This window comes from Melozone crissalis, unplaced genomic scaffold (genome assembly GCF_028551555.1).
Source record: "Melozone crissalis strain CALT ecotype California unplaced genomic scaffold, PUWL_Pcris_2 ptg000013l_1, whole genome shotgun sequence".
Classification (NCBI taxonomy): domain Eukaryota; kingdom Metazoa; phylum Chordata; class Aves; order Passeriformes; family Passerellidae; genus Melozone; species Melozone crissalis.
Genome location: NW_026535791.1, coordinates 14,611,376 through 14,637,821, shown reverse-complemented (window position 1 = coordinate 14,637,821; position 26,446 = coordinate 14,611,376). Strand labels below are relative to the sequence as shown.

The window sequence follows — 26,446 nt, the reverse complement described above, 5'->3', positions numbered from 1 at the left end:
GTTGTTAGCTGTCCAGAAGCTTGTAGGCTGCTGCCAAAGCAATGGGTTATCAGTGCACCACAAAAAGCGGAACTGCTGACAGAAAGCAGCAAATTCTCTGCTATACTCTGTCAAACTTTGCAATTCTTTACTTCAAGTTTCTGTTCCCTTCTACAAACACCAGTGAAAAGGAATTCAAACACGGGAACAACACCAAGACAGTCATTCCTTAGGTATCTCCCCAAAAATATGCATAACAAAATTTAAAATCCTTCAGTTCCAAAAGTTTGAGCTCATAGCAGCTTTGCCAATAGCACTGTAGATTCCAAGACTGTAGGAGCCAGAAAAGGGGACATGATATGGCCATAACCAAACAAAAGGTAAAACAGGCAAGCACTAGTTATAGACTGCAGAAGGAACGGTAAGGTTTTTCATGGTCCTTCCAGAAACTTTAAATAAAGTTAGATGATCTCTCTCTCAAACTACACTGTAGTAAATTAAATTAATTTAAAAAGTATGTTCACCATCATCACACATAGTGTTATATACTGATGGCAAATACTTATTTTTATGATTTGTGTTATATAAAACACAAATTTTATCACTTCCTAAAAGTTGCTATTTTTAACTTAAACCTACAATTGTACAATGTATTTGAATAAACCAAATATGGATAATAAACAGTGCCACAACCATGGGTTTAAGAGGGAAAATACTGCAGTGAATTCACCACATCATCTTTCCTTTCATCTTCCCAAAACAGCCCACCTGAAGCCTTTCAACAGAACAAACCAACAGGCTGGGGAGAAAGGCAAAGGTACAGACAGCAGGCAGAGAAAAGTAAAGGGACCTTAGGAAAGGATCTCTTTGAAACAAGGCAGCCACTGGAATTTACAGCAGTATCTGTATAAAGTTTCATGAATAACATCTCTGGTGAAAAAAAATCTAAATAAAATACAGGTGTGCATCACGAGCAAGTCAAAGGTGTTCTAGAGAACCAATAATTAAATGCAAGCTTAAGAGGATTAATAAAACTCTGGCTTGCAGTCCATACATCATCCTGAAATACTCAGAGTTTCTGGTTTCAGTTCTGTGATTGAGGAAGAACATTGCTTTAGTGAAGCACCACCTTCAGTTCTGGTTTTACAATTATTGGTCCCAATTTCTATGTTCATTTCTCAAAAAACAAAAAGCAACAAAAAATAGAATTACCAAACAAGTATCTCATCACCTTGCTTTGTAAGAAACAGAGTTTAAAATATAAATTTATGCAACTGTACTGAATTTCTCACAGGACCACCAACTAGGTGAAGCTGGAAGGGATCTCTGGAGACCACCTAGTCCAAACACCACTGCTCATGGCAGGGCCAGCTAGCACAAAGCAGTAAGAAGCTACAAAAGAATACACCACAGTGTGCCAACTTTTGAGATGCAGAAACAAATGGGGCTAGCAACTAACAGACCACCTTCCTCTCTTCCTGACTGATTTTTTAGAGTGAGTAACAACGGTACTTCCCTTTATAAGAAAGAGAAGCTTCATTTTAGAGTCCTGTGTTCTACTTATTGGGAAAACAGGCTTTTTCTTTACAGGAATTATCAAACATTCAGTGATGCACAATGTGCCACCAGCCCACGAGGCAACTATATTTAACATCTCATTTTGACACCTGATTATCAAATTGGTAAACTTTTTTGTTTACACATGTGTCACAATTTGATATTTCCCAATTTAGGGGAAGCCTTTCTCTATTTGTCAGCAATTTCTTCCAGGCCATATACCATGCCTGCACTGTCAGGAACTGTCTATAACTGATTTGTTACTAAAGACTTCTCTACAGCAGAATTAGAGTATCAAATAAAAAGCTTGCCATCATAAAGTCTTAATTTCAAGAGTGTAAACATTTAGTGAAGCTGTTAAATTCTTTTCCAACTGATACAGTCCAATAACTGCATTTTTTATTTTTAACTACTTGTTTTGAAACCGAAGAGCAAAGAGACAGCTACAGGAAATGTGTGAATTTTTTTCTACCTATCTGCAAGACCTAGGAAACACCAAAAGACATGAAAAAAAACAAAGTGTGAACAGACAGAGAAGCTTCAAAGAGCAAGTTCCAAAAAGTGCAAAGACAGCAAGTAATGTTCAGGGACACTATTTTGATTGACTTCAAGAGATTTTCATCGAGATGCTTTGGGACACACAGGTTTGAAAAGAGTACGTGGCAAGACTACAAAATAAACCAAAAGAGCAAGAAAGCAAGTAACATAACCTGGAACCTGAATGCAAGCAGGAGAGATTTTTTTGGTTGGTTGAGTTAGTTTGTTATTGTGGCATTTAAGTGTTGAGTTATATTAAATCCATAAGAAGAATTAAAGAGACAAAACTGCTCTTCCCTAGTAGTCAAGTAAAAACTGACAGTTACTTGGGACCCATTAAAAACAGTGATTCATTTAAACTGGACCAAAGACTGAAATTGTCATGGGCATTCCATATTACACTTCTTTATTAAGTATTATAAAATAAAGTTTTAAACACCAAAGACTTTTTTTTAAGCTAAGGCATCTCTTCTAGCTTTCATAAACTAATGGCCACATTAATGATAAAGAACACACTATACTGCAAACACACTAGGAGAAATATAACACAACATGTGCAATCTCAGCAACTTCAATAAAATCTCTTGAAGTACATACATGTTTTCAACTGAAGTTATATTAATAAAAATCTTAAATATATAAATAACTTCAAAAACTACTCAAATGTCAAAGTTATGAGAAATTAAAATCTTCAAGGAATGTATCTAGATTCCTATTTTTGAGTTTCATTGTTACAAGAGATAGATGAAGTTCAAAGAACTAATATAATCAACTCTGTGTCAAAACTATGGCAATTCACATTTTCCTCTGTCTTGCTAATGTTCCTTAGAGGGCCATTCTGACAAAAACCCCAAAACATTGATAAGCAGTTGTAATACAAATACTCAATTTTTAGGCAGCTATGAGTAAATTCCAATAGAAAATTCTTCCCTAGATACATCACTCTTCCTCCGGGGAAAAATGGGCTCCAAATATGTAGAAATAATAGGCATTTGTCAAAGGCTTTGAAATTCATTCTGCCTAGATACAGCACAGAAATAACTACTCACATACAAATATCTTAGGAATGCTTTTCCTAGATCTATCTAGTACTGCAAGAATTATTAAGTATCAATTAAAAAGTTAAGGAAAGTATTTGTTCATCTCCCTTCAGCTGGACTTCCATGCATTAAACCTGAGGTTTAATGGGATTTTATTAATTACTAAGTATGCTTTTCATTACATAGCTAATTATCTGAACTGATTACATTAACCTTTAAAAGACAAAAAAAAAAAAAATTTAACAGTTTGTTTTGATGCTGAAATACAATGTAAGGTTCATTTGTTCAACATGTGAAAACCTTAAATTACATGATGGATCATCCAAACCACAACAGAAAATCGGCATTACACAAATACCTGAGTCAGGTCCCACAGAGCTTACAACTGGTCACATATTCCATATGAATTTCAAATAATGTAAAAGTACTTGCTTTTCCAACAAAAGTCTCATATTCCAACAAATAGTGCATTTATTGATAAACACAGTCACTGAATTTCTACATCTATTCTACTTCATCTGATAACTCCTTAAGCTTCTGGATTTTAACAGTTTATCTTTTTTTTTCAAGTAAGACATACTAGAATGAGTAATAAGCTTTACAGTCAAGATGTACATAACATGCAAGCTTTTCTATTTCCTTTTGCATTTTTTAAGGGCAATGACATCAGGGGTCACTAATTTCAAAGCAATTTACATAGCATAAATTATGCAGTGAGCTGTTCTGGCTTATTTTTTCTTCTGTGTTCAGCCTTATTCTACTTACATTTCTTTTTTTTAGCTAGAAGAACTTCAGTACCATCTTGGTACACAGTTTTTAAATCCATTTAATCCACATCAATTAACCAAACCTAACTATCCAAACTTGGCAATACTACAAACTCAGCAATCCCTTTCATAACTTTCTTCCATTAGTCTCAAACCCCTAATTACAAGAGCATGAATGTTTCCAAAGCACAAACAGCAGTGACAATTCTTTTCAAAGGCAAAACAGAGTCAATACAATTCTTGGTTTTAAATAAATAAAAAGAAGAATATCAAGAGCACCTTAGCTTAAAGTCCTCATCCAGCAAAAATAAAATTCCATCCATCTCCAAAGCCTATTAACCAATGTTGCATACTTCAAACACTTACGCTGAAATCCAAACTGATTGCATAATAGAAGGTTTTGCAAAAGGCACCTATTAAAATTTCTGGCACCAAGTTATTAGACTAATTAGATTTATAAACTTATCCAACCCAATTGCCACTGTTCTACAGAATCACATGGCTAGTTCAGAGGAGTTCAGTTTCTTATGCTGTTGAGCTGTTCATCACAAGCATATCTGCTTGCATCCAGGAAGCAGCACGTACACAGACACTTCTTACAGACACATCTTAAACATCATACAGTACCATAAATATGGAAGACAAGAAGACAAGATAAACACTTGTAAGTTGAGCACAATGCTCTAGTCAATGACAATATGGAAAATGTTTCTGAAATATGCTAGCCAGTCTAATTACATATACCTAAAGATACTCAGTACAGTGGCTTAAAATAATGGGCTAAAATAGCACCTACTGTTAGAGAGCAGTATCTGGAGGAAGAGGATATACTTACAGCCTTGGCTTTATCTTCCTACCTGCCCCTTCTCACCCACCAGTGTTTATAAACATTCCCTACAAGAAGATTTCTTACTAAAGAACATAGTCTTTTAGTCTTTATTATCAGCACCCCTTCTTTATCCTGTATGTTGGGTACTTCACCACCTTCATGAGCACAGTCTTCCCCCTGCAGTCAAGCTTCTACTCCTGATCTTCAGAGGCCATTTACTGCTCAGCCATATATACAAATTGCTGTCCCTTTCATGATACAGAACAAGCCCAAAAATCAGAGATCAATAAAGTCCCATCTTTCTCAGACCTCTTTCTCCTAGGATGCTTTACAGAGCATATCAACAAAGCTATATTAGAGAGGATCAGGTACATTTTCTTAAGAGTAAAGCTACACAAGTATCTTATACACGTAATTGCACCACCTTCCTCAATCTTCAGCGGTTTTTCTTCCAAGAATGTAAAATGCTCATGTTTCTGTGCCTCTTCCAGTAGACATGAGCAAGATGTGCCACATGGCAAGGACTAACACAGTAAGAATTTTAGTTGTTATTGCTTTATGTGTATTTTATTCCACTTTCGTAATTCTGCACGTATTTTCAGAGAACTTTAAGATATTCAAAGCCTACTGAAAAAGTAATCCATCACCTCAGTGTTCCCAGCAAACAGCATATTACAATATCACCCAGACAATAATATGATGTAAATGACTACCCAGCATGAGGAAGAAAAATTTCCTGAATAATAGTTGAAGTATAAATAGAACACTTGGCTAATCCTTATTTTAGGCACAAGTAATTTAGCATATTATAATTTCATATTCAAGATGTTTCTCTAAGGCTATGGAAAGATACTATAGATCAACTTACTACATAAAATAGGTTATAGACAGAAAAAATGGATGAAGAATAGAAATTCATGCCAAGACTAACACTAAGCAAAACCACATTTGCTAACTGGCCTGATACATTAGTTATATACCATGCAAAGCCTTGGAGTATACTACACTGGGTTTTGAATTTTGTATTTTCAGAGTAATTCTTTCCAATGCTACCTCATGTGGCAGCAAACAATATCTGAAGTAACATTTTCTATACAGTAAATACTGTAAAGAAAACATTACTTCAAATATTGTTTGCTGCCACAATTTCAGTATTTCTATACAGTAAATAGGGTTATTTATTGACTTTCATAACTGCAATTAAACAGTTTTTACAAAAAAAGCTTAAGTTTTGCCAAACTTTTTATAATGAAAACAAGATCAACAGGCTTCCTGCATTTCTTATTCTTTTTAGTGCTGACTTGCAACATTATGCATTATTTCTATACAAGCCACAGCACACTCCGCTTTAAAACCTAATCAAACACCCTCTCCAAACACCCTAAGTATAACCCCTGAAAAGTTTGCAGACTCCTGCAGCCTCTGAAGTGGGGGTCTGGAACAGGTGCTGTAGATCAAACACAACACTAATACTTAGCCAGAGAGAAATGGCAGATCTAGTACCTGGGCCTTGTCTTTAACCCAGGTTTTGACCCAAGTCCTTCCCACAATGGTACCCTTTGGGGGATCATATTCAAGTCTTGTCTAAGCACACTTGTTTCCACTGGACAAGATACAAATATCCTTTTCTGCTGTTGGATGGATTAAAACAAAAATACAGCACAATGAAACGAAAGGTATTTTCAATGTATTTCAAACTGGAAGTTATAAATAAAGTCAGAAAAACCCCCAAATGCCTAAGTAGATTACTTGTCTCCTTTAGGGTTTAGTGATCTCTGACGTGCTTCCTGATCTGCAGAGAATCAGATATGCCAGCAACTCTGGAGTCCTGGAAAATGTGCTCCAGCATTTATTAGCAGCATAAAGTCAAATTCCTCCTCTATGATAATTACTTTAAACATTTGAAAAACGAGCACTGTGATGAGGGCATATTTTTAAAACTAATGCCAGATGTCAGAGACTTGGTAACTAATTTAAAAAAGTAACTCCTAGTCTCCTGGTTGCAAACATGACCACAAAGAGATTAATCAACCTAAAACATCCATTTTCCCTTTATTTTTCTGGGTTTTTTCAGAGGTTTTTTTGGTTGGTTGGTTTTTTGTTTTTTTTTTTTACTGTGAAGACCGTTCACAGCAACTTTGGTAACAGCATTTAGCCAATACAATTATACATGGAAGCACAGGAAGCATTTACCACCCTTTATTCCAAGTCCTGCTTTACATAGCAGTAAAATTGAGAACCTGGTAATATTAAATGCTCACCATTTGCCTATTCATTCATTAGCAACAGCTAGGAGTTATCCACAGACACTCTAAGAGGAGTTTTACAACAGGAGGCATCTTTCCTACCCTGAAGCAGAATGTAACTACCAAGAGCAGGGAAAAGCAGAGAAGGAGGCTGCTAAAGGCCACCCCTCCCCTCTGGCACCAGCAGTGTCCTGCAAAAGGACAAACACACCTCAGTTGCATCAGGTAACCACTAAACCTACTTGTATGTTTAGAAAGAAGAACTGACCTAGAAAGGCCTACACTGTAACCTGACAATGCAACTAAGAATTTGAAAAATACACAAGCAGGGAGAGCAGAAAAATACAGCTACTGAAATTATTTCTTTTCATCTCACTGGTACAGTGACCACTTGATTCTGTACACAAAAAGTTTGAGTAATTCTTTGCAGCTACCTACCTACATGCATTCCTATAATCAATACAATTATTTTGTGCTGCAAATAAGAATTCTTGCCATCTAGTGTGTTTTCACAGGATTTTAAGCTCAATCTCAAATATTTGACTAAATAGGTACATAATTGGAAAATATTAGAACATGTAAATTTAAATATAAATGAAAATTTAAATTAATTTTAAGCAGAAGCTTTTGAAACTTTAACATTTAAGGCATTTTCTTCTTTTACAGGCCTCTTGGGTGTTTGCCAACGAGGCCCTAATGCCAGTGCTATAACATCCAAAATGCTATTTTGAGCCATTGCTGTGCTGACCGTTACATTTTCCAAGCATAAGAACAGCTTCCCAAAAAATAATTGTGAATAAGTGGTTTTGTTCTTAATGACACCACAAATATCTTGCCTCTACTTACACAGTATCTTAATTTCTGCTTTGACAGGATAGAGCAGTTGTTACCCTTTCCCCTACTTCAAAGGTGCAACAACCTCTAAACGTTTTTTTCCTGTAGGTCTCCACAGGATCTTGGGCCAATGGGCTCCACAGACAAAATCTTTCTTAATATTAGCCCAGGAAATTCTACCCATGGTCTCTTGTTCCCAAACTGTTTGAGGGCACATACAGTCTAGCTCATGATCTAAGCTAGCCCTCATTTATAATTTAAAGCACAAGAAAGTGACTATGCTGTCCTAGCTTTAAGGCTCCTTAAGAGTCAATGTCTCAATCAGAAGTCTGAAGTAAGTTTATCATTCAGCTTTAGAGATTTACTTCTTGGTTTAGGTATTACTTGGTTGTTTCATTTTGATTTCCTTCTAATCCCTGTAGATTACCTTTTGTCATTTAAGAAAAATGCAACACCACAACTCAATTTTGAGATGTTGTAGGCCTCAGCAACAGCAGCTTTTTGTTTTCAAAGAACCAAGTTGAAGTACCATCTTCATTTATAAGATGGACATTCTGTGCTTTTCACCTGTCCACACCAAAACCAAGTGACCCTTCTGGCACATTTAGCAAGAGATTTGAACTCTTCAACATATTAATTCACCATAGTAATAGTGGGTGAGAGTGAAAAATCCTCAGGAAGGCAAAATTGACCAGGGTACGATTCTCCATTGTACTTGGAGAACATATCAGTGACGTAAGAGAAAAGGAAAGCCAGTGACCCTAACATTGGCTCCCCTTCCTATAGACACCAAATGTTTGGAGCAAGCAAACCTACAAGGACAACACAAAAGCCTTCTAGTTCGGTAAGAATGACTTTCTGAGAATACAAAGAAGGGAAAATAATACAAATGGAGGTCTTCTTACAATCTGATGAGGAATTAGCAGCACACCAACTTTAGTTAAATCACTCATACCATTCTTTTCCTTACTCCCTTTTATTGCTTCCACTCTTCAGACTCACCCACAGAAGCTTCACTTTCCTGAACCCAAGCGTTTACCATTCCTCAGGAGTCCTCAAGCAAACAGCAGATGCTGAACCAAAGTGGACAAATGGAAAAAGCACAGGACACAAACCTGAAGCAAAAGAACTCTAAGACATTATTCCAGACTTAGAAATGGGATGCATTAGTTCATGCAGTGTAACTGAGCTTGGCAAGTGTTGCATCTTGCCAACATTATTAGGAAAGAAGCAGAACAAAGTTCTGAAGCCTGTCCTTCAGCATATGAGCAGAGCAATATAATGAAGCTAAAATACAAACAGTTCATGCCAAGCAAAGAAAACACACTACAAAATCTTGAAATGCAATTTGTACACACATAAAACATACTAGCCTAGGAAACCTACAATTCACATCAAACAATTGCTTCTATTGCATATAAATCTGGATGGTCTTGGCCTCAACAGTTAAGTATTGATTAAAACAGTCACTTTCAAGGACATATGGCATCCCCACAACACTCAGTCATACCAGCCAGACTCCACAAAACCCGCTTCAGCCAACCAAATGCTTCTCCACTAGCCACTTCTCCCTATGGCAATGGGTCTCCAGCCATGAACCATTAAGAAAATAACCCTTCTACCCCCTCCCAAGAAATTGTACTGAAGGTATAATAGGACAGAAATAGATTTCTAGACTCAAAAGTTTCCAGTAGGTAAAAGTTTGGAACTCAAAACCAAAGCAGTCCAAAAGGCAAACCTCAATCCAGGATTTCCAAGTTCCTTACCTCATAGGGTGAGGTGAAGAGCCTTATATATTGAGCCTTCTCAGGCTCAAATTGAGCCTTCTCTTCAGCATCTCTCTTTTCTATTAGTGTTATCATCAGTTGCTCAGTTAGGTGAATAAACTTGATCATTCTTCAAGAAAATCACTCTGCCAAGTCAACAGCAGCCACACTGACATTTCAGGTGTTTATCACCATGTTTCAAACACTTCCTATTCAGTTTTAAGTTTCAAAACAGCCAGAAGCAAAAAGTTCTAATTTTCATGTTTCCTATCTGGGCCATCTTCATAAAATCCCCCACATCAATACTTAGAGAAAAAATTGCACATCTCTTCAAACAGAGTACTTCAAACCATTTCTTACCAGTTTGAGATTAAAAACAACCCTTGTTCACCACTAAAGAACAATCTCACAGAAACTAGTCACATTCACTGACAGACACTATAATTAAATAGTATTCAGACATGGCTGGATCTTCTTTCATGAAGAAAAAAGCCTACTTTTCCCAGCAATTATTTTTGGTACATTTTTCTTGTGGTCACATTAGGAAGACGAGACTACCAACGATAGCTACTTTTAACTCTTATTTCTGAAACAAAATGCAAATTTTTCCAGCAATCTCATGATTTCTGAAATGGCTTTGTTTCTAAATTTTGCCTCTTCATCAGAAGCAGACAACAAATCAGTGGTGAAAAACATGAAACAGATAAGAAAAAAAAAATTAAATAAAGGGTTACCCATATGCTTGAACAATTCTGCAATGGAAGAAACCATTTTAGTAACATAATTTTAATGCATACCTTGGGTTAGAGTATATAATTTAGTATATAAAATACTAACGGAAATATGTTTCATTTAATACAATTTCTCATATTATAATTACATTTTTTAAGAATGGTATCCAAGAAAATTGAAGTTTTTAGTAGAAAATGCATTGTTTAAGAACTTCTGGTATATAATTTACAGAAATTCTACACATCATACATATTCCCATCGGCTACAGACAACCAAAACTTAGACTTGACCTATTGTGAGCACAGACCTCACACTGCCAAGCTGCCTATGCCAAGTTGAGCATGGCTACATGGCAATATCATCTGATTAATACAATATGTATGACTCTAGTGATCACAGTAACAAAAGCATGAGAAGATTTGTCTGCATTCACAAAGGCTACAGATGTAATCCAGAGCAACCTGACAGCAACTTCTAGAATGTATTTTTAAAGAGTACCTGTAAATCCAAAAATCATAAGATTTTAAAGCCAAACTAGCAGGATGGATGTCTGGGATTTCGGTACTGCATGGCTCTTATATTGATCTGACTTATCTTCTGGCTAACATATTATGTAAGCTTCATTATTTCATAAAAAGATATCCCAGGGTTTGGGTGCATTTTTGATCTTTATTGTTGTTCTTGGAAAATAAAAACAATTAGAACATTTTAAATAGTTATAAAATGTACATGGTTCTAAAACATTAAGAATGATTTAGTCTATCATGTTCAGAGGTTGGAATAGGAAGAAATTTTTTAAAATAAAATTTTAAAAATTAAAACCCTGGACAGATTTCCTTAAACATCTCCCCAGATAAAAAGTATTAAGAGGGAGGATTACATGGCTTGCTTAAATACTCTTAAGTATCAAGACACGCCTCTATTTGAAAATATGTATGAACACCTCATACAAGTTCAATGTCCTTTACAAAATTCTTTGGAGGACTTTTTCAGAGAAAATATTTGTATTCAATAATTTCACAGGAATTTAAAAAAAACTGTTCTAAATATTTTAAGAATTTTGACAGTAAACATACATAATAAAGATTCCACATTGGATTCTGATGGTCAGACAAATGCAGGAAGTGAAGATAACTACACCTGTCTGTTATAACATGCTAGCATTTCTTTCTCCCCTTCCACAGATCACAGTGCTCTAGAAGCTGAGGTATCTTAATGCAAATCATTATCTTCCATTTCCATGTTAAATCCCAGTGCAATAATAACAAGACTGCTCAGTTTCTTCCCCACATCCAACACTTGAGCAGCACTACAGACCTACACACCCCAAGGGCACTCGGTGAGACCTCCTGAAGAGGCTGACTGAGCCTTCATGGCAAAACAGCAGCTCCAGCAACTGTCAGTGCAGTGCTATTCCTAAAGTGATGCACTTCATTATTAGGAGGCTACAACTCCACAAGAACACAGAGATTACTCATCCTGCTTTGTTGCTCTGTTTTTTCATAAACCACTAAAAACATTTAGGATGTTGCCTGCTTTAAAGCATCTCTGTCTTAAAATTGCTTCAGAAGTTGTATGGACATCAGACACCAAGTCCTTCACCACTACCTTTTCTGCTCTTTGTTATAAAGCAGCCAGCAAAGCAGGGCACCAACTCACAACAAGGCATTTTAGCTACTATCCCATAAATAGGAAGAGGCTGTATTGCCAACAACTGCATATACTTCACTGACACACTGTATGCCTGACAGTATTTCAAAAACTAAAATCCCTTTCCCCACCAGAAATAAAGAAGAAAACCAAAGCCAGCATCATGAGCATTTCTTTCACACCTTCTACCCTCCCTCCTCTCTCTCCAATCAAATAGAGGCTCAGCAACTCCTCTTTTTCACAAGCAATTACAGAACTGGAAGGAATCTCATACACTTGGAAAGAAAAAAAAAACACAGAGGTAGACACACATCCTACACCAATCCCTGAACATTTATGAGCAATTCAACATTTCACCCAATTTGGGATATTAGGCCTACTACAGAAACACTTGGCAGTGCAATATGCTGATCCATTCTTAACATAATAACCTCATTCAGCAGATTAAAGAGGTACATTTATACCTGGAATTCATTTGGGTGCTACAGTAAATTATTTAACAAGTACTTAAAGTACGTAGTCATTAATTCATGGTTCCTTTTATTTTATTTTCACTTGGTCTTATTTTGTAAGACTGCAAGAAATGAGACTGTAAAAGCAGCAATTGCTCATTCTTTCACCAGTAGGTTGGTTTTGGGTTGTTTTAGGAAAAAAAGCTTTATATACTCTCATATGCATACATACAGGTAAGGAACATGAACAATTTCAGACTGAAGGATTTCAAAAGCAAATTAACCAAGATGTTCAGGAGACATCTCAAATTAAGGTCAGGTCAAGATTCTTCACTGAACAGCTTAGAACATAAACCGTAATGCTAAATATAAACTAATTATTACTATAAAGTCCTTTTTGACAGATTTCAGAGATGCTTATAGTCTGAGAATCCTCTACTGAAAATGACATCAAGAGAAAATTACAATTAATACCATGCACAAGTTGACACACACACAATAATCATGAAACATCCTAAGTTGCTCTCCTTCCCCTTACATTCCTTTCTATATGGCAGGCATTACAGCATGAACCCTAACAAAATCCTAAAGGGAAAGAAAAGCATTCCACTTCTGTCAGGCTCAATCTGGAAGTACAAATTAAAACGCTGTTTATAGTTCACAGACAGACTTCCTCAGAAAAATATGGAATCTTTCATATGGTACAAAAACACATTATGATATTTCAACACACATACATCCAGTAAAATTATGAAGCTTAAAATAATCTTCCAGGAAATCTACAGAAGCCTTTTTTTCCCTTTGCTTATCCCAGCTCAGTGGCAATATATGCCAAACAAGTCACTCATTATTCAGATTCTGTCTGAGAAATTTTTGCTTGCTTTTCTTCAAAAAGAGAAGTATTTCAAAATTGCAGTCACAACAGACATAAAAGCAATCATACATGAATTACTGGGTTAATTTTTAATCACTGTCTTCCTTTATAGCTATAAGAGCACTAAATATTATAGAAACCAACTTAGTATAGTTACATTCTAACATTTTTGATTTCTACAGTTTCTTATATATAAAAGTCAACTGCCGGTCATCATCTCTCTTTTTTATCTATCCATGACTGTGATGGAATTGGGTGAAATGAAGGTCAGAGGAAGCTTAAGAGGCATTTAAGTTTTCTCTCATCTTGACAGGGATTTCATCTCTCGACACTGCACAGACTTCAAAGTTACTGGAGAAACACTGAGAGCTATTTCTACAAGTTTTATTTGTTTACAAGGATTTGGAGGAAAACACCATTTATAAACCAGCATAGGCAACACTTAATGGATACCAAACTCAGAATTTAACACTTTATGTAACTAAAAGGACTACTAACTAGATATGTAAGAACCAAAGACAATCAACATATTGATAACTCAGTTATCAATAACTAGGACCCACAAGACAATGCATTACAAATAAAAGGCTAACAACATCTGCAAAAAAGATGGTGTAGCTTACATTTGACCCACATCTTGTGATCTTACAGGGGGAATGAACCAAGTGTAACAGTGAGGATAAAGACACAACCCCACAGCAATAGCACTGCATGCTGAAATTACGTTACCTGTGTAACTCATCATTAAGAGCTACACTGCAGTACTGAGGTAAAAAAGAACCCTATTATTAAATGCATTAAGATGCTAAAACTATTGTTGAATGTGTATCCACATTTTCAGCAGCTTTCAGTACTATCCCTAGTACTTAGCACAGTACTTTGACACTGTTGCTTAAACAGCTGCTGGAGAAGTTCAAAACTCAGTAACACACCGGGAAACAGAGTCCTGAAAACTTCCTGCTAATATCCATGCTAATTCAAACAACCAAACACACACAAACAAAAAAACCAAACAAAACCAAAACAAGACCAAAAAAAAAGAAAAAAGAAAAGACAAGACATAAAAAAGAAGGCTAGAAAAATACTTAAATCACACAGAAGCTCAAACAATATGCCTGGCCAAGCCATTTAACAAACTTAAGCAGAAGGTTATAAAACACTCTACAACCAACTTCTAGTTGCTATCAAATCTATACTTTACTAGAAGTACTGCCTGTCTTTTTTAACAGACTATGGTCCCATTCACCTAGCAGCAAGTTCATCTCTAAATCTAAACTTAGTGAAGATCCTCTGCTGCCTGTTTTAGCAATTTATAAAATGGTACTTCTCAGCTACTGAACTCAAAAAATTGATTATTCAGAAGTATATAAACAGATGAACAAGATACCCCTTAAATTTAACTAAAACACCTACAAAGCTATTTTCTGAGAATTTCCTTGAGGAAAAAAAAATAGCATCAGTGGTAGGTGTATTTGTTGCTCTTTAAGGACTTGAGTAAGCTCCAGAACTGTGTTAAATTCCCAAGCTACAATGATAAACAAAATCCCCAACTACTTTACTTCTTCCTCTGTTCGTGTAGCGTATTTTCAAAATTCTGTACCCATTTCAGACTGTACAATACCTACAAGCCCCAGCAAGGAAGGCTACTTATAAAGAGTAGTTTGCTTTGGTAGCCATACACTGTTGAAAGAAGCAAAGCTACTTTTACTGTTCTGGACCATCACTAACCTTGCACTGCAAGAAGAAACAGAAATTGGAACAAGAACTACAAACCTGAATGCCTACAATTCTTAAATTTACATCCTGAGTGTCAGAGGTCATCAATATAGGAAGCCTCACCAACACCTCAAAACAGCATAATAAACCATTAAACATGAGGGACAAGCATCTAACAAAACCCAGTGGAGAAGAGAAGAAAAAACACAGTCATTTTTGGTACACAACAATACCAAAATAATTTAAAGGAAGCATAATCAAAGTAACTGTTTGCTCAAAGAAAACAGTGAAAAACTTCACTGTGACTTTTCTGTTTTACCAAAACACATTAAAGATCTTACTTTTGCAAGTATAAAAAAATTTCATAAAATTGAACAAGTTTTCATTATTAAAGCATAAGGATGTGTTTGAACATAATGAATATCATTCTTCATCTCTGCACAACACCAAAATCAGAAGCCCTCATTTAGTAGGTACTAACAAGTGACTTAGTCCATAAGGTAACCAACAATGTCAGAACACCTAAACTACCACAGGCTCTTCCACTTGCCTGTATGGCATCATTACAATCCCTGCCTGCCAAACATTTATAATCTCTAAATACCTCTCTCGGGAAAGTCAATTCAGCCTCAGTGGAAGACAGAGATTTTTGCATATAACTGCAACCACAAACCAAATCCTGCTTCCAATACTGACAATGCACAATAGGTGTTTGGAGGCTTGCACAAAATGAGCTGATAAGGATTTCTACACCACTGACTGTAGCACAATTACTATCTTTGTTAGCAAATTCCAAAGGCAGAAAAGGAGTTAAAGTGTTCCCAGACATTAAAGCCAGAAGGATGATCAGGTGCTCCAATTTGATACCATAATTACGCTGCACTTCCATCACACAATTCCTAAGTCTGAATGCTTTAGAACAGGCTAAAATAAATAAAATGCTGTATCTCCAGTCACTCAGGAACTCTTTCCATCTTAGCTTCAGGCTATAGTTTCCTGTACAACCATGCTGAGAATAAACTAGTTTCTTATTTACAGCAATCATTACCATGAAATAATTTACTGAATAATCTTACCCTTAGTCCATCTTAAATAGCACTGCTTTTGGTGGCGTAAATCCATAAATGAAAGGTATGGGCTCACTTTAAGAAGTTTTCAGTCATTTGTTAAAGTATAATATGTATTACATACAGTACATTTTAGTCTCATAAATTAATCAAAAGAATAGAAAAAGAACCAGTGCATTAAATCAATGAGAACAAAGACACACTATTCTTTTTTAGTCATTTTTATGTTTCACCTACATCACACTGAAACCCAGATCACAAATTATTCCCAGAAAGGTCATACCAAGAATCACTTGCTATAATTGCACTGATATTCAGGCATGTGCAGTTTCCTCTTTAAAAGACCAGACTAGCAATACTGCTGTTTACAATTTGATGTACTTCCTAAGCTGTTAAGAGACAGGTCTGAAAAGGCTTATTTACTTTATTTCTATCTGTAAGATGAACAGGTTATAGGAGGTCTTTTTGTAGCACAGGTGTGCTAACCATACGCCCTTTTATTTATGCCTAAGCAAGACACATTAACATATTGGGGGTTGCTAGGGTTAGGGTTTTTTAGAGGGGATGGTGGTGTTTGTTTGTTAATTATTTTCCCCTCACACTCTGCTAACTTTGCTAGCTTACTATGGACTGATACAGTCTTTACTCTGTTCCCCATTATCTAGATCACAATAACTTGTAAAGGCTGAAACACTTCACTACCAATCCATTTGTCAGTGGGTTTAATTATAATTTTCAGATTAGCCTGTAAAGAATGCAAACCTTGAGACAGTAACAAAGATTGTTTATTTAATTAAATACTTCAAAATCTTGTTTGTTCACTTTCACATACACATACATAGATGGTTTCATATTTATACACTGCTCCAAAGAGCAACCAGAACTGCAGTGCTAAGGAATGGTTTCTGGAAATCACTTGAAGAGATAATTTCTCAGCATCTGCCTTAAGTGCTAAATTATTGCTTTTATAACCCCCTGGTATCAGTTGGTTCTTCCTGTCCTGAAAGGCAATGTAATACCAAGCACTGCAGCAACCCTTAGTTCAAAGTGTATCATGGCATGCAGAAAATGCATCCATAAAAGACGCCAGGAAAAGCTCCATCAAAAAAGGTATTGCCACCTACAGCTGGTCAGCAGACATACAAGGTGCAGACCCTAAATTCCTCATTATTCTTTACTTAGAGCAGAACTAACAAAGTCAATTCCACCAACAATGGGTCTTTTACTCCATCAGACGAAGTGAGAAACTGGACTTGTCAGCATGACACAACAGCAAACACATTTTCTTCCTCGAAGTTCTCTCTCTCTACTCACTTCACTTGACATTAGCGAGGTTAATAATTTTTTCAAGTTCCACAGAAAGCTCAGTTGAACATATGAACAGATTTTTTTAACAGCTCATCTCCTAGAACTTAAATTATGATTTTCAAAATGGTGGCAAGACTATGAATCAAGTTTAAAATCTGCAAGACAGAAAATAACACCAGTGCCCCTAAAATGCAACTAAAAAAAAAATCACTATAAATCTATGCTAATCCACCAGAAATCCTTTGTTGTAAAGCATCGATTTCCTTTCTCACCAAATATAGAGCAGCAAAACTTCCAGCAAACAAAAAAGCCCATATAAACTCTAAAACCACTTACAGAACCAAAGTAAGTATGCAAAATAGTTACTGCAGCAAAAATAGAATTGAAGCTTCCAGTTCTACCTTACTTACTTCATTCACTACTGCTTGCTAAAATCTTCAAAAAGTATTGAATTACATCTGTAAAAATCTCACTTGTAAACCTTTTCACTACATGGCTGCATACATGATGAACATTAATCCAGCTTCCTGACTGTACTTCACTTTACAATCTAGTACTAGTTACTACTGCTAGAGATCTCTCAAAAGTTGCTCACAAGTCATGATTCTCATGTTCAGCTTTCATCTTCCAGCTCCTCTACAAACTTATTACCAAGCCAAAAGACACATCCTACACAAAAAATACATTTCTAAAGGGATCTTTTATTAAAAATTTCTCTTAAAAAATAATGATATTGTCAGATAATAAAACATATTTTAAATCCCTGTGCTTGTTTTGTGTTTGGATCATCTTTTCCTCCTTTCTCTTCAGCTTTGTTGGATGACATGCACAAACAGGTGAATACAACTTGCACCAGCCTAAAGAATGCAAACAGTTCTGCAGGAAATGTTGTCAAGGATAGGGAGGCAGTTACTAGTTCTCTTATCCTTCATTCACAAAATCTGCTTTTGAGTAATGGCAAACAATACTTCAGATTAAGTTATTTTTAAATTCACATATAGCAGCCTTCACAGGATGCTGTAAAATACATTAACTTTTGAAGTCTTCACTTTACAGGTAACTTAAAAATAATGTAAGTCCATACAAAATCTTGCTGCAAGCATGTACAGCAAAACATTGTCTACAAGGATGTAAGACTGATTTTGCAACACTAAGTATAAATACACACAAAGATTCACTGTGATATAAACATGTATTCTTCCATGCTTAAATATCAAACACAGGAAAATAAAAGCAATCCTGGTCTACAGTTCTAAAGATGAAATACTAAACTCAAAAGACCATGCCTACAATTAGCAAGATTTGGTAATTATAGTGAATAAATCAAGGTAACCACTCCAAATCCAGGAAACTAATTAAGAATTATGCACGGAGTCCATATCATGGCTCAAGCTAAGGAGAAGGGGAAAAAAAAGTATATAACAACCAAAAAACTGGCCAGCATTTTTGTAGACCAAAAAAATTAAGAGACAATGAACCTACCAACACACAAACATCTACGGCATACACAACAGGTTTAAGAAAGACTAGTCAGAAGAATAGAATCTGTTTGGTGATTTTGTTGAGGTTTTTTGTTCAGCAGTCTGATTTTTTTTTAAATACAGAAAATACAGGGAGTATTATTCACATCCTCTTTATTTATTAACATTTGCAAATTAATTTTCCATATGGCATTCTGCCAAGCAGCTCATTTTTAATATCTAATCTTCACTATGACTTGAAATAAAAGTCATTCATACTGGGGAAGTAAAGGTTACGGCACTCAAAGCAGATACACTCCACACTGTCTATATTTAAAAGGCCATGCCCTGATAACAGGCAAAGAAAGAGCTGCAAATGGCGTTCTAAAAACTGAACAGAGTTAAAGATACTGGCACAGCCTTAAAGGCTGCTATATACAGCTTTAAGGAAAGCTGGGAGTTAATCTATACAAGGTATTACATGGGTCAGATGTGTTTTCAAAGGCACGCTAAATGGAATTTTACAGCTTCTTCGCTGGCCCAATTATGTCACCACTCACTTCTTTTCTCCTACCTTTTTCCTTTGCCAGGTTTAGAATCACTTAGGATGTATTGATAGAAATCTCCAGTGATATATGTGTGTGCAGATAAGAGAGAGAGAAATGGGGATTTCAAACACACATAATTACAATACACCTGCTTCTGAAACGGTTATGTCCTTTTACAATACACTACCCTTTACCTCCTGTGAAAGGGATAATCTAACAAACCCGCAAAAAATGAACTAGAGAGATCCCATGGCCAGAAAAGTGCGCAGCCAAGCAGAGTAACAACGTATCTTGCACTGCCTTCAGTGAGTAACAAACTCTCAGCTCCAGCCTGAAAGTCCAGTGAGGATGACAACAGAAAGACCCTGCCCTGAGATCCCCTGGAAGCGGAAACAGAAGCAATCTCACCGGGTTTTTAATGTCACATACAAATACAGGGAGACGTGCTGCTGCAAATGGTCTGACTGTACACAAAAGTAACCTGGCCACTACTGCGTGCAAAAAAAAAACCCAATTATTTTTGGTTTCCATTTAATAGTCATATCCTGCTTTGTGTAAAGAATATAAATGGTTTTCCAACTGCAGCGAAACAAAAGTGCAGCCTACCTGGAGATGACAGATTGAACAAAGACGCAACATGCATGGGAGAAGAAAGGATATGATCTTTGGCTGGCCAAACAACAGAGGAAGAAGGTATTTCTGGCTATTGTTACCCTGAGGGATTTAAACATTCTGGAAAAACTACCAATCATGTCGAACTTTTAACATATGCTGTTAAAATCAGGGTACAGACATATTCTAGATGTCATTCTCCAAAACCCTATCTTTAGGCTTATAATTTTTCTACTTGGCTAGGATCCCCTGAAAGCTTAGGGGGATTTTTTGGTTGATAAAAGAAAACAAAACCCAAAAACAACAACCACAGTACAACAAAAACAAACAACACCACCAAACGCCAGTGGGACTCATGAATAGAAGGATTAGGGTCTCAGCTTACAAAATTCAAATGAAAGAAAACCAAAAAATATTTCTGAAAAACTGCTAACAGCATAATGGTGACACTGTTGGCTTTAACACCCCAATCTGTCTTCTATCACCTTCATGTACTTATTGACTAAAAAAACATAATCAGAATGCAACAGTGTTGGAACTTGTCTTCTAGCACTCCTGGAAGACAAGCTGCTACTCATTACAGTTCTCTGGCATCTTAGAAAGATGTGATGAAAGCCACTACGGCCGTCAACACCTTATGATCAACATAATCAGAGACTGCTGATAGAGTTAGGATTTTCAATATTAAGAAAAGAATCCAGCCTCTCCCAGCAACCCATTTTATTTAAAAAAAATAAAATTAATAAAGTCTGGCCACTGGTATTACTCCTGATTTAAAGTTATGGCACCGAGAAGGTATTTAAAAAGTGTTTCACCTCCCATCGCTACAGCATTTTTCCCACCTTGTGTTTAGTGCCTTATTTTGTCTCCTCACCCTAGTCTCAGTTTTTCTAGTGTTTTCTGTCCTGCTCCATATTCCCAAGGAGGGTTATTTATCTTAAAAGTTACTACTTCATTAATGTAGCTTCTTAGACAAGAAACTGGTGCTTTGGAAGAAGCACCAGTTTTCCTGGCCACTCACAAACCCATATCACAAGAGGTCCTCAACACATGGAGGACTCTCCACACATAATTAATATCAAACCATGACACTTTAAAATTGATGTTTCAATCAATTCAGCCTGCACACACAATGGTCTCAACTTCTCTGTGCACAATGTCAAAGAAAGGAGAATGTTCACATGCACATACTATTAAAACTAGGCAGTGGTCATTTACTTGAAAAGGAGAAGGTGAGAGAATACATTTAGTTTGAACTGGTGAAAATGGGGAAAAAAAAATGCAGTTTTCTTACTCCAACTGCACAGAATTGGGGCAGCAGATGCAAAGGTTCACCACCCTTTGGCAGGCCTGAGCAGATCTCACCATGCATTAACGCTTTGAAGCAACACCATCAAGACCAAAAGTACCCAGGTTCAATTCAAAGAGCCACAACAATGTTGCTGAACATCCCTTATCCCACCATACTCATTTGCCTAAAGCATCTCTTGGCTGTCAGGTTTTGAATACACCACAGAATCGCAACTGGTTCAACCTTAGTAAAGTCAATATTTTAAGAAGAGAAGCTAAAGCAGGATGAAGTCCAGGCTTGTGAAAAAAAAATATACCTAAGAATAAATATTAATTATTTTCATATAATAAATAATCACCACTAGTATATCCACACTCTACAGTATTCTTGTCTTCCTCAACACAGTGGGAATATACACACTGAACAGACTGTTAAGCACAATTTACCCACACAGTAGTTTCAAAGCATAATCAATACAACCCACCCCCTCAAGCGGAAAACAAGTTCTTTAATACAATATCTGCATGTGCTGAGACCTGAGAAATAGTATTTTAATTAGACAGAAACATCACACTGCTTCAATTCACAGAATGGCTGTAACAAGACCTGCAAGTTAGTGCAAATCAAACTATCAGAGAGCCCATCTTTTAATAAAGTTACAGGCAGTCTTACCTCTCATCCTCACCATCTACAAGAGGCGTTGTCAAGGGCAGCACCTTCAGCGGGAAGAGGGAGGCCGAGGACGGCACGTTGCTGCTCCCGCCATCTGAAGCGGCCGATGCTCCACCACCGCTCTCGACGCCGGCAGCCTGAGGTAAACCCGCCAAGGAAGGTTCTGTAGGGCGCCTGCCGTCTTCCATTTGGCTTACAACGGACTGAGCTAGTGATTGTGCAGGGAACTGGGTAGAGCTTAATGGCATCTGCTGCGGCACACTCTGTGCCACTGGCATACCTATACTTGTTGATATCAAGGGAGGCTGACTAACGCTCTGAGCCAAGCTGCCATTCTGCACAGCCGAAGCCTGCGCTATATTCTGTGGCTGTCCCAAACCTACGGAAGCAGAAGGTATGCCAGGAGGCACAGCTGAACCGGCTTGACTTGGTGCAGGAACAGTACTAGCAGAGGGTATAGGGCTTACCGCAGGCAGCTGCTGGCCACTCATCCCTTGGACTACAGATTCCGCTCCTTGTGCCTGTGGCTGTACAGGTAACAAGGTGTTTTGCTGAGCAATGACCATTTGTTGAGGAAGGCCTGTGGCACTAGCCTGTAATCCTTGCTGCATTATTCCTGTCTGCACAGGCTGCACTACCTGGGAAGATGGAGGAGCAGCCGTTGATGGCATAACTGGAGGTGGAATTTGGTTTGCAGCAGATGGTGGTTGCACCACAGCAGCTACGCTTCCTTGCTGCCCAACATTTAGCATTTGACCACTGGCAGCTACACCTGGTATTGCTGCTGGAGCATGTGCAACAGGCTGAGCCGGGGCAGCAGCTGGATGTGCTTGCACTGAAGGCTGCATGCCCTGTGCCTGGGCAACAGGAACCGGTTGCCCAGCTCCTACTCCTGTAGAACTTGGCTGCATGGCAGGGGCTGGAGTCTGGAGGATCTGCTGATGTTGAATGTAGTCTGGCATAGCCCCTGTGACAGAGTTCTGGTTCACCGCCTTAACGTGACCCGCGGCCATCTGCGTAGGAACTGGCTGCTGCTGCTGCTGTCCGTACTGCAACTGCTGCTGCACCACTGGCAAAGTCTGCACGGGCTGCGCCGGCTGCGAATACGGCAGCTGCTGTGGAGCCATACTCTGAAGGGCAGGTTGCTGGTGGCCCAGAGATGGGGATACACCTAGTATATTAACTGGGGCTGGCTGAACCCCAGTAACAGTGGTTAGACTGGCCTGCGCAGGAGGTGGGACCCCTGGCTTCTGCTGTGGATAGTTTACTTCTTGAGAATGCAGCTGGACTTGTGCAAGCTGTGATTGAGAAACACTCTGTGGTATACTAGATGCTGGAATTGCTGGAGGAGCAGCACTGCTAAAATCCATCTGCTGTGGACCCACACCTTGAAAAGCTTGCTGCTGTACCACAGTAGGTGCTCCCATTTCTCCACTTCCCACACTTTCTGTATAGTGACTCAGTGTGCTTACATTGCTGCTAACAGAACTCCCACTGGTGCTCTCCCTTTCAGAAGTCACTTCAAGCGGGTTTTGTTTTATCGTCTCTACTGCTTTGTTTACTGCTACTCCCTCCGAAACTGCAACAGTGTTTTCTTTATCATAGAATTCAGTGCAAGTCCATCTACCTTTTTTGAAAGGTTCAGAACTAGAATCTAATTTTACAACCCTAAACCTTGACGTGCCAGATGCAGGCTGCTGCTGGCTTGATCCCACTGCCATTCCTGCAGTTGGATTAGTAACATTGTTAATGACACTAGAGGAAGCACTCGTACCATTGCCAACACCACTCAAGATATTCACATTAGCATTGCTGCTAGTTCCAGACAAAGCATTTACATTACCAGTACTCATGATGTTGCTTAAATTTATAGTACCAAGCACATTGCTTGCCACACTAGAACTACCAGCACCAACATTACTTAAGGTACTAGTTCCAGCAGCAGAACTTATACCTAAATTGCCAGGACTACTTGTAGTGCGGATATTAGACACGGCAGATGCCGGGGAACCAGTGGATGATGCAGCAGAAACTGGTGCAGTTGATATAACATTGTCAGAGCTTCCAGTTGTTGATAGTTTTCTAAACGATGGACTGGGCGGTGGTCCTCCAGAAACTGGGGCACTACCCACCCCAGGATGGGATGGATGATGGTGTCCATGATGGTGGTGGTGAAGATGGTGGTGATGATGAACATGATGGGGATGAACACTTCCATTGATCACAACACTCTGCTGTGGGTGATGAGGCAGAGGAGCATGCTGCTGAGGAAGGTGAGGCTGGTTTGGAGAAACAGCCCCAGGAGTCTCTGCCTCTTGGAAGTTATTTAGAGTCTCTTCAGAAGAACTCCTCTCAGGTTCTCCCATATCAGTGGCTCTGGATAAAGACACATCCAAGATTTCTGAAGATGACAGGTCTTCAGTGTGAGACTCATCCAGGTCATCATAGCTCTCTGTATCCTCGGCTATGCTGTTATTAGAGCTCATACTAGCTGATATTTGAGCAGGGGTGACACTGGTAATTTGAAAGCCACTTTTCTTTTTCATTTGAGCTCCAGCCTGTGCAAGGGGCTGCGGCTGGAGCTGAGACTGTGAGAGGAGGTTCAGGCTTTGTGGATGAGGGGGTGCCGGCTGTGGACCCGCTGTTGAAGCTGCTGCAGGAGATGGAGGCGGCGGCTGGACCAGCAAAGGCGGCTGATAATCCTCGGCGGAGAGGGCAGCGCTCCCAACGCCGGTACCTGGTGCAGTGGGAGCAGTAACGCAGCTGCTGCCGCTGCTACTGCTGCTGCCCCTTCTAGGAAACATCGCCGGGTGCGCCATCTTCCTAGCACTAATGTCTGCGGCTGAGTCAGGCTGGTGCATTGTATCGAGTGTATTTTAAGAGTGCAATCCCCCGGTATGGAAAGAGACAGACAGACACACATACACACACACACACAGTTAGCTGTGTGCTCAGGGCAGGGCAGACACCAGCACGCACAACCCCCCCGACTCCCGCAGCGCACGGGCTGAGGCGGCTCGGCACCGCCGCTCACCACCACCCCTCTCCCCTCCCCTCCTCCTCCCCTCCGAGACAGGGAGGGGGCGAGCACCGGTCCTCCGCCGCCTCTGAATGTGACACTTTCAATCCTCCGCCATTCACTTTCTTTCTCCCTACCACCCTCCCCCCGCCTCCCTTTGATTTCTACCACCACCTCCCTGCTCGGCCGCCCCCCCTTCCCCAGCCCCCCGACTGCGCCTCACCCGGGAGGGCAGCCAGCCGGCCGCCCCGGGGGCGAGCCCCTTCCTCCTCCCCGCGGAGGCTCCGCCGGGCGCCGCGGCTCGCCGGCAGCACCGCCCTCCCTCCCTCCCCGCCTCGGCGGAGCGAGGGTAGCCGGCGGGCCCGCAGGGCAGCCCGGCGAGGCGGCCGGCGCCCCTCGCCATCACCGCTCTTAGTAGTAGGAGGAGGAGGAAGGCGCGGATACGTACAGGACTGGCGCACAGCAGGGCGGCAGCGGCAGGCTGAGCCGGGCAGGGACATCCCCGTCAGTGGCAGCCATGGAGCTGAATCATTTTGGGTATTAGAGAGACGGAATAAGGACGGAAGAAAAGCAGCAGCAGCAACCCGACAAAAGAGTCCATGAAAAGGAGAGAGAGAGGGAGGGAGGGAGGGAGGAAGGGGGAGCCAGCCAGGCAGCCTCTCTCTCCTCCCTGTGTCTGGCTGTCTCTGGAGGAGGCTCCGCTCCGCACGCTCTTCCTTCCCCCTCCGCCGCCTCCTCCCCCTTTATAACAGGCGGCACCCGCTCGTCCTCCGCAGAACCGCGCCTGGAATCCGTCCTCCTCCTCCTCCTCCCGCGTGTGCGTCCGCCCCGTCCTTTCTTCCCTCAGGGTCTACTCCCGGCTTCCCCGCCGCCGCGGGTCTCTCCCTCCCCTTGCCTGCCCCGTCTCCTCACGGAGCGCTGGAGGAGGCGCCGCGGGGGGGAGGAGGGGAGAGCTCGCCAAAGGGGAGGGCGGGCGAGAGACAACGTAAGATGGCGGCGGTCGCCGCGCACGCGCGGCCCGCCGGCAGACATAAAGCCCGTCTGGCCGGGGCCGGCGGAAATAGGGCTCGGCTCCCGTGGCGGAAATGGCCGAGCGGCGCCGAGCCCGCCGCGGGCGGGTGGGGGTGTCCCGGCTGAGGAGGGGGCGAGGCTGCGGTCATGGCCATGGCGGGCGGCAGATAGTCCGCTCCCCTCCCCTCGCCGACCGCATCGTGTACCCGCCAGGTGCCCCCTCTCTGCCCGCAGCATGACTGTGCCTCACATGACCTGCCGCCGCCGCCGCCTCCCTCCCCCTCTCCTCAGCTCCGCTGCAGATTTATTCAAGTTATTCATCACCTTCTCTCCTTCCTCCCCTCCCTCCGTCCAGAATATTCCTTCCCGCTCCTTCCCCCGCTCACGGGGAGGAAAGCGGAGTGCGCGCATCCCCCTTGCTCGGGGCCGCCTTTCCCTTTGTGCCCGGGGCGGGCGGCTCGCCGCGGTGCCCCGCTCCA

The 26,446-nt window shown here is 40.0% G+C and overlaps 1 protein-coding gene across 2 annotated transcripts in view; it reads right to left on the bottom strand.

Moving 5' to 3' along the window:
* TSC22D1 (TSC22 domain family member 1) overlaps positions 1-25,859 on the bottom strand; it is a 90,737-nt gene extending 64,878 nt beyond the window's left edge. Inside the window, exons 1-2 of one of the 2 annotated variants that reach the window (XM_054271387.1) lie at positions 25,405-25,859; positions 21,938-24,789 (exon numbers count right to left, since the gene is read on the bottom strand). In XM_054271387.1, the coding sequence (XP_054127362.1) occupies positions 21,938-24,756 (2,819 nt within the window). In that variant the 5' untranslated portion in view covers positions 24,757-24,789; positions 25,405-25,859. Of the gene's footprint in view, positions 1-21,937; positions 24,799-25,404 lie in introns of those variants that run through there. The other variant, XM_054271386.1, reaches the window with a different exon arrangement.
* Positions 25,860-26,446: the final 587 nt, after the last annotated feature.